The sequence below is a fragment of the Perissodus microlepis genome, chromosome 5, assembly GCF_051167445.1.
Source record: "Perissodus microlepis isolate ML-2025 ecotype Zambia chromosome 5, ASM5116744v1, whole genome shotgun sequence".
Classification (NCBI taxonomy): Eukaryota; Metazoa; Chordata; class Actinopteri; order Cichliformes; family Cichlidae; genus Perissodus; species Perissodus microlepis.
Genome location: NC_140465.1, coordinates 12,376,673 through 12,390,746, shown reverse-complemented (window position 1 = coordinate 12,390,746; position 14,074 = coordinate 12,376,673). Strand labels below are relative to the sequence as shown.

General features: G+C 39.9%; 1 protein-coding gene across 1 annotated transcript in view; it reads left to right on the top strand.

Moving 5' to 3' along the window:
• The first annotated feature begins 298 nt into the window (after positions 1–298).
• The window catches only part of loxl2a (lysyl oxidase-like 2a), a 25,691-nt gene continuing 11,915 nt past the window's right edge, over positions 299–14,074 (top strand). Inside the window, exons 1-4 of the mRNA XM_084927912.1 lie at positions 299–404; positions 2,284–2,589; positions 5,358–5,533; positions 12,782–12,990. Of these exons, the coding sequence (XP_084784038.1) occupies positions 2,316–2,589; positions 5,358–5,533; positions 12,782–12,990 (659 nt within the window). The 5' untranslated portion in view covers positions 299–404; positions 2,284–2,315. The remainder of the gene's footprint in view (positions 405–2,283; positions 2,590–5,357; positions 5,534–12,781; positions 12,991–14,074) is intronic.

The window sequence follows — 14,074 nt, the reverse complement described above, 5'->3', positions numbered from 1 at the left end:
TGTTGAACAATACGTTGGAGAAAATTAGTCAATCATAGAAGGCATGAATTGACAAAACCATCTTAACTAATATTATAACGCAGGGAAACTATCATTTAAAACTCCTAGAACGAGTAAAAAATTACTCATTTCCAGATACAAAGAGACCAGGACTCTTAGATTTTGTAACGTCGGTAATCGGGTCTGAGGGGGGCGGGTTTAGGATGCTGAGGCACCCTCCCATTGGCTGTTGAGTTTGTGAGGAGTGGGACGGACGGGCGCTGCCAGCTGTGAGGGGAGCAGAGGAAACGGCCCGCAGAGTACTAAAGGGACAGAGAGCCCCTGCTTCACATGCCATCCTTTAAGACAGGTTGGAAACCTCAGCGTCCTCAAAAGACTGCGCTGACTGTCCTCCGTCTGTCAGAGTAAGTCCTTTCACTTTGGAGACAGCCTCCCTCCCTCCTGCTGTCCGACCGCTGACTGGATGTTGTTTGGCACGTGCATGAGTGTGTGAAACTTTGAGATATCACACTTTGTTCAGACTGGGTTTTGCCTAATGGGTTCTCTTCGGAAACTTAAAAACCTGGCAGGATTTATATTTGCATGTTTTGTCTCTTTTATATTCATTGAAAATGTATTTTATATCAACTGTTTTTTCTTTTTTCCTATTTATGTGTCGAAGCGCGCTGGGGTTTGCTGTATCAGAACACGAACTGCAGTCCTGCTAGTAACAAACTTTTATCATGCATGCTAACTCTGGTGATGACAGTAGACAGCTGTGCTAAGGACCCTTCAACACCTACCGATTTTGTAGTCGATCTTTCTTCACTCTGGTCAGGGCTTAATATCTCTTTATCGGTGACTAATTCAGATGAACAACAGACAGCACAAGAGCCCTGATTTTGCCTGAAAAAGCAATAAAAGCATGTAGGATTTGAGAATTCCTATTTTAAAGGGCAAGCAGTATTTAATTATTGTTTGATCCTATTGTTTCTTTGCAACTACACGTTTTAAGCTTTGCATGACACAGCATATGATGTAAAAATGTCCATTCACCACCTTTCTGGGACCACAAGTTTTAACTGTTAAGAGTAGATTCTTCTGTAACATATGGGTATGTCTACAGAAGTGTTGCCTATGACATGCAATATGTAGAAGTATTTATTTAGAAGTATTGTTTACTCATGGATTGTGTATTAAATTTTGTATTAAATACAAAATCCATCAGTATAGTAAAGCGCTATACAAATACAGGCCATTTACCATTTTAAATACACCATAATTGTACACGTGCTGGTTGGAGTATAGTTTGTGCACGCACAGCTGTTCAGAAATTCACTCAGACTCTGACTGACTGATTTAAAACCATTACAGTGCGCTTTTTCACTCCCTTGGTTTAATAAAGTACAAGACTGAATACTGAAAAGCCAAATTAAAGTGTCTCCATACTCATGCTGAACCTGTGTTCATTTCACGGGGAGATTGACCAGATGTTTCCGTATCGCGAAACATATGCTTCACAGTCTGATAATTTATAGGCTGTGTACTCCAGAGGAGGTTTTTCAAGTCTGAAGTTTGTTTGTGTTTGGTTACCATGACGTCAACACAGGAATCCCCCCCCCCCTCCCAAATCTCCTCCCAAATCTCCTCCCTTACTATTCAGAACAGGATGATGTGAAGGTGTCCTAATGTTTCCTCTCCTCCATCCCTCCCTTTACTCCCCCAGGGCTCATTGTCCCAACATTGAGACATTCATGGTTTGCCATGAATCAACTTTCTTTGTGAATACAGGTTCAGAGAGTTTACCTTGGCCTCCAGGCACAGATTAGCAGATAACTAAGACGGGCAGCCCCCTCCCTGGAGGAGCCCACATTTGCTCTCCATTAGGCTGTCAGACAATGGAGAGAAAAATTCTTGCCACCTAACCTATGTTCTTTCCCAGATTTTCCCCAAATTTCCCTTTTTTTGGCAGTCGTGTCCATACGTTTGCTTAATATACTGTAAAATTGTGGTCATTTTTTTTACTATACTTGTGGTTGCAAAGTTTCTAGTGTCAGTTCTCTTGAAGCCTGATATGAGAGCCAAACCAAGCTCAGCATTTTATACAGATACCGCTTACTCTCAAATAAACTGAACTACCACATGCCACAAATGACTGTCTTCCTTAGCCTGTCTTCAGATAACTCTCCAGGTTAAATCCTTGGAATTGAGAAAAGCCACTTATAAAAATGCCAAAAACACACTTTATTGCAGTGTCATACAGCCGATGGTCACAGTTCTTTGTCTCTTTGTATCTCTCTTTAGGGTATTAATCTTTTCCCTCATCATTCTGCATCATGCTGCTCCTGGCTGTTATCTGCTGTCTCCTTTACACCTTGCTGGTGCCATCCAGCGCCCAGTCAGACTCTAACCAGCCTGTGATCCAGCTACGTCTAGCCGGGGAGAAGAAGAAACACTACGAGGGTCGGGTCGAAGTCTTTTACAATGGAGAGTGGGGGACGGTGTGCGATGATGACTTCTCCATCTATGCTGCCCAAGTGGTATGCAGAGAGCTGGGCTTCACGGGTGCCGAGTCCTGGTTGCCCTCAGCCAAGTACGGAAAAGGGGAAGGTAAGAAAAAAACGCACTAAGTTAATGAGATGTGTGTGTTAGTCACCAGGACAACCATCTACAACTTCATCTAATCAAAACCCTCCAAAGTTCGACTTCAGATTGGTGCAGAAAGTGAGGTGCAAGTTATAGTGAAATAATCTGAGCATCCCTGAGCTACTTAACCACATCTACTCAGAAATAACCTATCACTACATGCAGTTTCATAATTTCCATGAAAGACAGGTTTCCCCTTGTCTAAATGCTTATACCCTGAGGTACTGGTTTTCCCATCAGAGGAGAACTGAGACACACCAATCAGTTCAGAGCACTGGAAGAAGGAAAGACTGGAAAGATTTGGAGCGTTAACCAGACGCATACACAGACGTAATCTCATCTCCTCTTTTATAGCCTTTTGTATCTTATGATTTCCACCATAGCAGTAAAAATACTAACAAGATTCCCAGCTCTGTAAATGTGTTAGCTGCTGGCTGCTGGAGGTGAATGTATGTTGGTAGCGCTAAATGAACTCTTATTAAAGAACTCTTATTAAAGAGTTCATTTAGAGCTGCCAAAGCATTTCTTCACTCAGGGAGCCACTTCAACAGTTAGGTTAACTTTTCACAGCATTGCTGTCATTATGGAAATTTCAATTCAAGTGTTTTGCAGCTTTATGCATATACTATTATATACCTATAGTGTTTTATAGGAAGCATTTAACAAATAGTTTGTACTATATAGCTGTGTGTGCATCCTGTGTGAAGCAGTTGTTTGGGCTCCATTTTAGCAGTGGTTCGGTATATAAAGATGATGTCCTCTGGGACATGGCTTTGGGAAGGGTGTGCCCCTCAAATGTTTTACAAACTCAGTGAAATGGCAGTTATGAATAGGAAAGCTGCAAATTATATTTTACACTAATTTAAAAAGTTGCACAATCTGAAATAAAATGATCTTTGTGTTGGTCAAAAAGAGAAGGAGGTCCCTGTTTTCCTGAGTGGATGTCAAATTTGTAGTGGAATCACTTTAAAAAGACATGTTCTCACATGTGTGTATATGGAAACTAGCTTTATCTGTTTGTTTTTTTTGTTTTTGGTGGAGACAGATGGCTATAAAAGTGATCAAGAGGATTTCAAATTTCCCATCGTGATGACTAATGCGCTGTTGAAAGCAACCAAATGTTTCCAATTGAAGACATAACAGCAGAACAGTTATAAGGACATCGTACTTGGATGAGCGTTTTTCCTGCAAGGATGCAAATCATATCCCCAGCTGCTGTTGCACAAATGCTGTTTGCAATCCCAGTGTGCCCCCCCTCCTCCTCCCCCCCCCCCCCCCAAAAAAAAGGGGGGGGGGAAGAAAGTTTGCAAGTGTTACAAAGGTTTTGGCTATGATTTAAATTTTCTACAAAATCCATTTAATCCATGTTATGCAAATCCCTTTAGGTTTGTTTTGAGCTCTTTGGCTATGATATTGACATAAAGTGCTAATAAAGGCTTAATTTATACATTTATAGCCCCATGTAGACTGTCCTCTCTGTTTTTTTCAGTGCTTGTTAAATCTCCATAAGGCCTGCAAATGATGTTCCTACCAATGCAGTCTAGGCTTAGAACAGCTGGCAATGCTGAGTATTTGCTTAGATAAAGGTGTGCTGAGACTGAGCGGGTTCTCCCTCTGCTGTATTCCAGAAACAGAGTGCTTGGCTCTTATTATAACGATGATCCAGGGGTAATCACTTCTCTGCCAGGAGGAAGCTACGTGACCATTATATCCAGTCACTTTCTTGGTATGATCAGGATGTTCCCTTGCAACATGTTGAGACTGCCAGAATAATGAGTTGGTGGTTTCCCTCACGGCTGATTCAGAACAGCCAGCTGGACAACAGATGATTCCCTTCAGCCATGACAACATTTATTAGGCAGGTTTTTGGCTGAAAAAATGCACCAGGTTATGTCAGAGACCAAACACATCTCCACGTGAGCAAGTTTATTGTGTCTACGGCTAGACTTCAGTGGACATGCTAGAACAGAAGCCAATAGGGTATGATTTACAACGCCTGTCAGGGTATAACATTTAAGACATTCTTTCATTTGCATTTTTTTTAAATGAGGTTGACCCATGTTAGGGAAAGCTAGTGAAAACTCAGGGTTAGGAGAAATTGTGGCTCAGGATGAAGCAGACATAATAGTTGCAAACAGTCAGAGTATAACAACATATTCTAACACAAATAATGATTATGTTATAATTGATTGTTTGTATATTAATTGGTTGGAAAAACAGTTAATGATTAAGTGAACAAAATATGAAAGCCAAGACGATTGGCAGATAATCTTTTGTACTTGCTGCAGTATACACATATAGTATGTATGTTAAAGGGAAAACATAGTGTTATTGTTTAATATTTTTTATAAATGTACTTAAAAAAATGATCTTGACTGTGCACCATTGTCTGCTCAACTGCGATACTCTTATATGTGCTGCAGACACGGCTGACAGTATTGTTGACAATTTAGTTGGAACTGCTCTTTTGGACTAATTATGTGATGACACCATTTCTAAATACCGCCAAGCATCTTTCTCTGTGTTCTGATCTGTTAAAGATTTTCACATCAGCCTGTCACAAGATAATGTTGGCCTATGATAAGCTGAATACTTGTTTTTTATAAAAAATAAATAAAGTTCCTTCAAAAGCACCGTCATCACTACCATCCAAGAAAAGCCATCGTGGGCAAAGTGAATCAGCATCTGAACACACATCCATCTGTGTGTTTCTCTGTTTCTGTTTGTTCCAGGTCGTATCTGGCTAGACAACGTGCACTGCACAGGTAGCGAAAAGAGTCTGGCTCATTGTGAGTCCAACGGCTTCGGGGTATCCGACTGCAAACATTCAGAAGATGTCGGCGTGGTGTGCAGTTCGAAGCGCATTCCAGGATTCAAGTTCATTCGGAACCAGGCCAACAGCCAGGAGGTAGGACCAACATATTGACAATCAAAATACATGCATATGGTACAATTGCAGTACAATTAATATGTGCATATTTGCATAAAATCTTTCACAAATGTTAAAAAAGGCTAGCGTAACTTGATTGCAGTATCACTAAACACTTTGGTAGAATGCACACATGGTTAAAGCACAGACATGAAACCTGAAATGATGTTCTGCATCAGTTCAGGTTACATCAGGTTAGGCTTGGGATGAAAGAAAACCTTATCATAATTTATTGCTTCAAATGGCTCCAAGTTTGTTTTTTTAAAGCAGCTGAACTGTTGAAAGAAGGTGTAACATAATATTAAAAAGTTTTAAGAAGCTAAAGAATATACGACGCTTACGTATTGGTGTAGCGTTGTTTTTTTAAATGATTAGTAACAACTAATTACTATCTAAGAACAAATATATATGTTTTTCATTTGAATTTTAAACTAGTAACAGGTAAATCCCCATGTTTCAAACACTGTTATACTGTGATTATGCTAAGCAAACACCAACTTCCAAATGCCTTATTTGAAGAGTTTGGATGGTTAAAAGGATACACTGAGGTAAGCCCTTCTGTGCAAGAAGTCACGTCTGCTATGGCATCATGCAACTGAAATGATCCATGAGTAAGCTAAAATATTTAGCTGTCTGTTCCATGTTATACTAATGACTTTGTCAGGACACTATTAGTCTGTTACTGCCCACACCAGTCCCCCACTCTGCACACTGAGATTGCAAAGATGACTCAGACGCCAAGAAGTCCTTCCAGCCTGGCTGCTGAAAATGCCTCAGTACTGGATGGAAAGTCAGTGTGGGCTTGTGCATGTGACAGGAGAAAGGGAGGGAGATTATTAGAGGAAAGCATTCCTTCAGCTTGTCTGAAAGCAACTTCCTTTTAATAATGAGGTTTCCCTATTTAAGACCACACTGATAGAGATGAGTTTTATTTGGCAGTCTTTAATTTATGCTTTACTTTCTTTGCAACTGGGCTAAGTACAGTTTCTTTGTTTGCTCACACTACGTGTGGGGTGGTAGACTTGGCTGCGTTACAGGACTCTGTACAGCAGCCAGAACAGGGACTGTATTTTTCACCGGATTTAGTTGCGAACACACGCCCGAGGATAGCATCTTAAGTCCTTCTTTGTTTTGTTAATGTCTAGTCCAGTCATGTAAGAGGGCTGAAAGTAGAAGAAAGGTGAAACTGAAATGTTTAATTATGGACTGTTGAACCTTATTCACAATACTCTTATTTATATAAGTTTTATATATAAGCACAACATCTTGTTTATTGTGTGTCTTGTGTATTTAGGGCCTCTGGGGTGTTGCTTTAGTTCAGTCCCCCACCCTCTAAGTGTTTCCTTGGTTTGGCTGAAAGCCTTTTAAGTCACAGGAGAGAGGAATGGGAAAAAGGTGTAGCTACACCTCTGAACTATACTTGAACTGACACCAGCAAAGAGCAGCACTCTTCCTGAAATCTGTTTATTCACAGCATGAATTGACATTCTGTGTTCAGTGTGGAAATTTTAAGTAAGGGCCAATGAAGCACGGTGTTCTTTATAACTATGTGGATGCTATGAAGAATATTTCCTTCAAAATGACGAACACTCGTCTGAAATGTGAAGAGTTTCCTAGGACATTACATCTCCTTTTATAAACACTGTTTTGGTGCTGTGCCTGCTGATTTTTAAATAATTTAAGTGAGCATGAATCACTAGAATCACTACATCACTAGCACTGCAAGCAATGTCTTGATTTATAAAATTAAATAGTGCATCTCTACAGTGCACAAATTTGCCACAGACAATAATATTGTCTTTGTGAGGAAAAAAATCCGGAGATTGCGTTACACTTTATCAAAGATGGCTCTCTCTATCAAGTCCTGCTTTGACCACAAATAATAGTATGTGTCCTGCTGCTGGCATGGGTTGCCCAGTTAGTATTTTTGCGGTGTCAGTCAAAAACATAAAATCCTAAAAGTAGCATTTACAAAATATCAAGTAACGTTGCTGAAAAACAGCTTGACAGTCCAAACTCAGTTAACCTCAAATATTCCCAAGCTCTGATTTGTGGAAGCCTGGTCCACTTTGCTGCAGTCTGCTACTGATCTGATCAACGAGTCCTGCCAGTGCAACCATTCTCAGCTGGTTATGTAACGCTCCTGAAACAATAACACAACAAACATTCCTCTGTGACTGAATCATTATAATATTAATTATTTTAGCATGCAGCACATAATGCACATACACACACAATAACTGTTTTATTGTGCATGATGGATACTTTTGCTTTTGTCTGTCTAACCCAACACAGCCAGTTTACTACTAGCATGTGTTTGTTTCACACACGGATGGAACATCCTGGCAGAAGAGATCTTTCTAACAGTACAGTGGTTACAAGCAGAAGACTTTGTTTAATCTGTAGTTAGTAGTGATGATTACACAAGCTTTGCCAGGTTCGGGTTTTTATGTGGGAATGGGACAGTACAGATCGTGATGTCTCATACGAAGATAATTATAGGTTCATGGCATCAGCATAACTTTGTGCTGAACATTGGGGGGGTCAAGATGTCTGTCTAAATAAATAAATAAATGTGGGTAAATTCCCAGATGATTGAACATGTGACTATTTTGCTGGTAATAACTGAAATGAGTAAAGAAAATCAACAGCCTATTTATGCAAGATAATTTATAATTTTATTGGAGGGGTTATATTGGTTGGGTCTAATTATTGGGGGAGTCATAACCCCCCTAACACCCTGGAAATTATGCCCCTGGTTCATGGTAAGGATTCATAGGAGTCATTGCAGGATGTTCTTTACTTTGTGTTTTCCAAGAAGTTGGCACTGCTGTGTACTTGGTACATAATCAGGCAGACTTTCACTGCCGAAAAGGAAAATCCAATGCAAATGTACATAAGATGGATTTGGTTTTATATGTATCTTTTTCTAAGTAGTTTTCACATAAAGAAATCGCACACCACTGCTTGCAGAACATGATTATAAACAGATTCTATTCTATGGTCCAGCGAACAGAGATTAACTTCTTCCTGAAAAGAAGGAGTAAAAGTAGTTGACCAATAGACTATTCATCATGTTTACTTCAAACAAACACTTTCATCAAGAATCAAAACCCAGCCTTTCTAATCACAGAATGCGGCACTTAAAAACCTTCCGATCTTTTACACAAGTAACAAGGGTAGAGGTTGCACTTTACTCCATCAGATGAGATGGGGCTGGCTCATGAGAATTTCAGTTATTCACACAGTCTGCTGTAGGACAAAAAGAAGGAAACCCGAGCCAAAGTAGGATAAGCCTATTCGGGATGATGTATAGCAGAGGCTTTTGAGGAGATGAGTGATCAACGGGAGAAAAGGTCGATGCCTGTCAGAAGGCTGAAGTCAGTCTCTCTCTAGCAGATAGAACTGTGCAAGACATTTAACACATGTTCAGCAGCTGGAGCCTCGTTTCAGTTCTGGGTTGCACAGCTCCCAAGTTCTGATTTTTATTATTCATTCTTGAACTTCACGTGCACATTTCGCTGACTCATGTGAGCCTCTCGTTTGAATGTAACACAATCTAAGTGTCTGTTTTGTAAAGTTTACACAAATGAGATTGTTCTGAAACAAGTTGTGAAACAGTCGTGAAAGCGTGTTTATTCTAAGATAAACTTGCCAGCTGTAGACTCGTTTAGTGAAAACACACAGAGTGGATCAGCTCTTCTGATTTGACTCTGTCATGAATAGCAAGTAAATATGTTTGCTACTGAATGTTTTTTTATTATATTAAAGCATTTTGACTGGAGTTTATTAGTATAGTTCCACAGTCAATCAAATGCTTGTGTTTCATTTCCTTTATTTTATACTCAGCACAGACACCTGTAAACATGTGTGTTGGTTGGGGGGGGTTGTTCTTTTTTTCCTATCGCAGTGGGAGAAGTGTACTCTAATAGGTATTCCAGATGCAGTGACCACTGAAACTCACTCTCTTTCTTTCCCCCCACACACACACACACTTGCTATAGTCAGTCAGACAGAAGGGGGGCCAATGAGGCAGAAAGTTAGATGGGGCAGATGTAAAAGTCATTTCAAAGAGCCGTACTGTTCCTTTGCTTTTTCAACTAAACTTTGGCTGATTAGCATTCATACTTGCTGTGTACCGTTGGGCGGGGCAGGCGGGGGATGAGTTGGGCACGTGTAGATGAACGTGCAGCAGGATCTGGAAAGCTGATTGAAGTGAAAGAAGTGCACAGTAGTGGAAGCATTAGTCACCGGCTAGACCACAGGCTCGTGTCCACACATTTACATTCTGAGAGGGGACCCAGTCAGAAAAACAGTCTGCTCCCCAGCTGGAAATAGTTCAGTAATGGACAGAGCTCACTTCACAGACTAGCACCGAATAGATCTGAAGGAAGGATGTTCACTTTTTTCAGTTGTTACTTACAAGCCAAAAAACCCCTATATGAATTATTATTTTTGGATTTTAAAAAAAGCTGTAGAATGAGTAAATTACTCATTAACATTACAGGAAGTTGGGAAATGAGATGAGGTAACCTTGTAGAAATGCTCGTATTAACCTCAATGTAATCGGTAGGAGGAAAAACTTTCACCCAGTACCTATTTGGACTGGTCTGTTTGTCACGTCACACTGATTCAAATAAAATCAAAATATAAATCCTACTGAGCACTTCAGGAATATGTTGACACTTTAGGAAATGTACTTATTTGTTTTCTTCGTTGTTGTTGTTGTTTCCTGTTTTTCTTTGCTTTTCTGGAAAGAATTACATAAAAATTACTGAAAAGTGAAAAGTTTGAGACAACTAATGGAAATAAACAAAATCATCTACAGTTCTTTAAAAAAATTTGCCAGTCTCTGAAGCACATCGTGTTCTTAGTTAGATACAAACCATGCTCTTAAACAGATCCAAAACTGGCTGTAGGCTTTGAACTGACTGCTGGCAACATCCTCATATTTACCACACCAGTGGTATTGATCTTCTCACTTAACTGCTTGTATTAAAGTATTTCCCTCTGTATATTTTAGTGATTCTGTATTTTCTTCTGTTGTAATGGGATAATGCATTTTTGTAGCTGTGTAACTCATAACAGTTTGTCTTATTCCAACACAGGAGCTGAAATTTATTTATTCATTTATTTATTTATTTCTGACTCTCTTTGAAAAAGTGCTCAAATGTGGCCAGTGTATCGAGTTGGGCCTAGGCCAAACAGGATTATGCTAAGTTAGGGGGACGCCCAGACTGATCCCAGCTGTGCATATCTGTCCTTTTCTCTTCAGCGCACACTTTCAGAAGGCCAGTTTCCTGCCTATGAGCCAAATGCAACAATGGTCAGATGTGTCTTAATAACCTCATATCTGAGTGATTTTTCTTACTATTTATTTATTTGACTATTTATTTATTGAACTTGGTCTTTTTTGTTTTTGTTGTGGCACGTTCTTTTATTTTCTTTGTTTATTGTGAATTAAAAAACAATCTAAAATCCTATGATTACATTTTAATTGGAGAGAGACAGCTGCGTGATCATAGTCATGTCTCCTCACCTTCCCCTGCTAGACACGGAAAACACTCTGTCATGCTATGGCCAGCAGGAATCTTCTCATGAAAGAGTGGTTTTTACCCGCTCTAACCACTGCGGTCAGAGGGAGGACCAGGGTCACTGCTGAAGCAGTGTTAGTGGAGGCTCCTCCTTCCCTGCAAGACCCTGAAGCCTTGAACATTCCCTGAGGCTGACGCCATCTCAGGAAACCACCCTGTGGGCAAACATTTGATATTCTGGGAGACATGCCTGAATGTTGGGGTTTTTCAATGTTGAAGAAACTGGCTGTTATAAAATTACTGAGTTCAGCATACCACAGAGCAGCTCAGAGTTTTGGCTCTTTTTGGCACCCTCAGTGCAACTTCACACTCAGTCAGGAACAAACGGCAGCACTTGGCTCATGGAGAGAAATGAAGGAAGGCAGAGTTATTAGGTAGCTGCTAAAGCCCTTACGTCAAAGGGTACCATTCTTTGCTGTATCGGCACACATGATGCTAATTGTGAGCACCGGTGGCCTTCGCTCTGACCGACATTTACAGCCCTCAGTAGATAGCTTTGGGCTATTCTGCACATTCGCCAACCTCACTCTCTTCGCTCGCCCTATCTTCTGTCTTTAGCCTTAACTTGCTTAAAATTGAATTTTACAAAATGTCATGGATTGCATGGATTTTAAAATTTTTGTTTCACTGCTTCCCATTTTCTGATACTCCTGCAGTCATACTTGCTTTGTATCGCACACAAGTATGTTCATATCTTATGAGATATGAGATGTGAGTTCTTTTAAAAATACATTTGACCTACATTCCTTCCAGATTTGGCCAAAGGGAAAAGACTTGTATGTATCCCTTTGTGCTCTGCTTGTTTCATCTTTGCTCCTGACAGAGAATAGTGACATTGATAAAAGACCCAGCAGCATATCACGTATGAACTATTCCCTTTCAGCGCTTTTTCTGAGGAAATCCAAACACTGTTTGCCAGTTTTGACAAAACTATGAATTGAAGTGTGTGCCTCACACAAGTCATTCTGTTGACAGACAGTGATCTCAGAGCCTTGTTATGTTTTGAATAACTGCTAATACCTGATGCATTTCTCATGTCAAGGGGGGACTTGACTCCACTTCTAGACCCATAAGCAGACAGAGTTAAAGCCATCTGTTGGTCTGAGTTTAACTTAGACCTTAACATTATGGTGCATTTGCAGAGACACTAGTTTTTCTCCTCATTGTCTGTGTGTCAGTGAAACAGAATTCACTCTTGATGGTGGGGTGGTGAAGAGGCTTATGCAAAAATATCATTATGCAAGTTGATGGGAACTTTATATAATAAATAGAAAATATAAGCTAAGCTTGCCAATATGTGCGAATCCAAGTCTGGGCAATTAATGTTCCCAAGGGGCCACAATTAGAGCCTAATTGTTACATCTACTCTTTCTTGTTTTGTTTTGTTTTTTGTTTGTTTTTTGTGGCCTATTGGGAAAAGTAATTGCCCACCCCTATCCATTTACAATAGACCACAGCCATCTGTTACAAATTTATTAGAAATTCTGGAAAACTTGCAATATTCAATTGAATAAAAAGTCATACTGTAGTCAGAGGTCATTTTTTTCCATTGGACTAAAAGTATAATACTCTGTGTTTTTACATGTGTTATATACAGGAGAGCATGAAACATTATCTCTGTTCTGTTTGTCAGGGCTTGACGGTACAAGTGGAAGAGGTGAGGATCAGGGCCACATATTCTCACAGAAAAAGGATTCCCATTACTGAGGGATTTTTGGAGGTAAAAGACGGCGGCAAGTGGAGGCAGATCTGCAATGAGGATTGGAACCAGATGAATAGCAGGGTCATCTGTGGCATGCAGGGCTTCCCTGGGGAGAAACGCTTCAATACCAGACCCTACAAGTGAGTAATGTTGCTGGGGTCAGCATTAGCGTTTAAACAATTTCAACTAGATGTAATGAAAAAACTTCACGTGAGTTAAACATTTAACATTTAGTCCGGCTAAATACAGCCCAGGTTATTGCAGCGCTACATATGAATCCTTTCAATTTCACACTGGTGTAAAATATCAAAACAGACATTCTTATAGGCTAAACAATCCATTTATAAACTATATCATATTTTCTGGCAGGAAACATAAAACTTTATTACTGCCTAGTTTACTTAAGAATGTTTAGCCTGATGTTATGAAACGTTACATAATAACCAGGTTTGTTTACTGTGGCCGTCACTCACGCCTTCATCCATTTTCTACCAGAGTAAACACACTCGGGCCTGTAGATTCCTGACAAGAAGCCAAACACCACCAGAGGAAGCTTTGGCATATGCAGGATGAGTGCAGTACATTATGAAACAGTGGCTCTTCTGGCTCTACTTTTCCGCCTCAGTGGTTTTATCACAAAGCTTTTCAAGTGTCACAGGCAACATGCAGTCTGACACAACGGAATACAGATGTTTCGTAGCTGCTGCACATGAGAAAGCAATCACAAGAGCAAATCTCTCTCCCAGTCTGTGTGCTGGCATCTAAAGCCTCCCAGAATGACAGCGGTGTAAAATCAGTGAAATCGAGACCTGAAAGACACAAGAATATATTTACAAGTACTGCCGAGCAGGTCTGCAACTGGATTTTCTCATTGATGTTTCTGGGTAAGGATATCAATGATCTGGTAAGATCAAAGCAAAGAAGGTGGTGTTCATTCAAAGAAAATCATGATCATTTAATTTGATAGTAATGCATTTCAACCAAAGGAAATATATGGAACAGGAAACCAGCGTTTAACTTTGTTTATTACTTGAGAGCATGAAGCTGATGTGGTTGTAAAACATGTGATTCTGCTGTGGTTTCACATGATTCACTCTCTCAATCTAAATTTGGCATCACTTTAAAAGACTGTGTATTGCCCTCATGTTCATACCAACTTGAATTTAAATTTAAACTTCTAAACAAGGTTTAAGGACTAAAAGGTTGTAAATAAAGCTCCTGCTG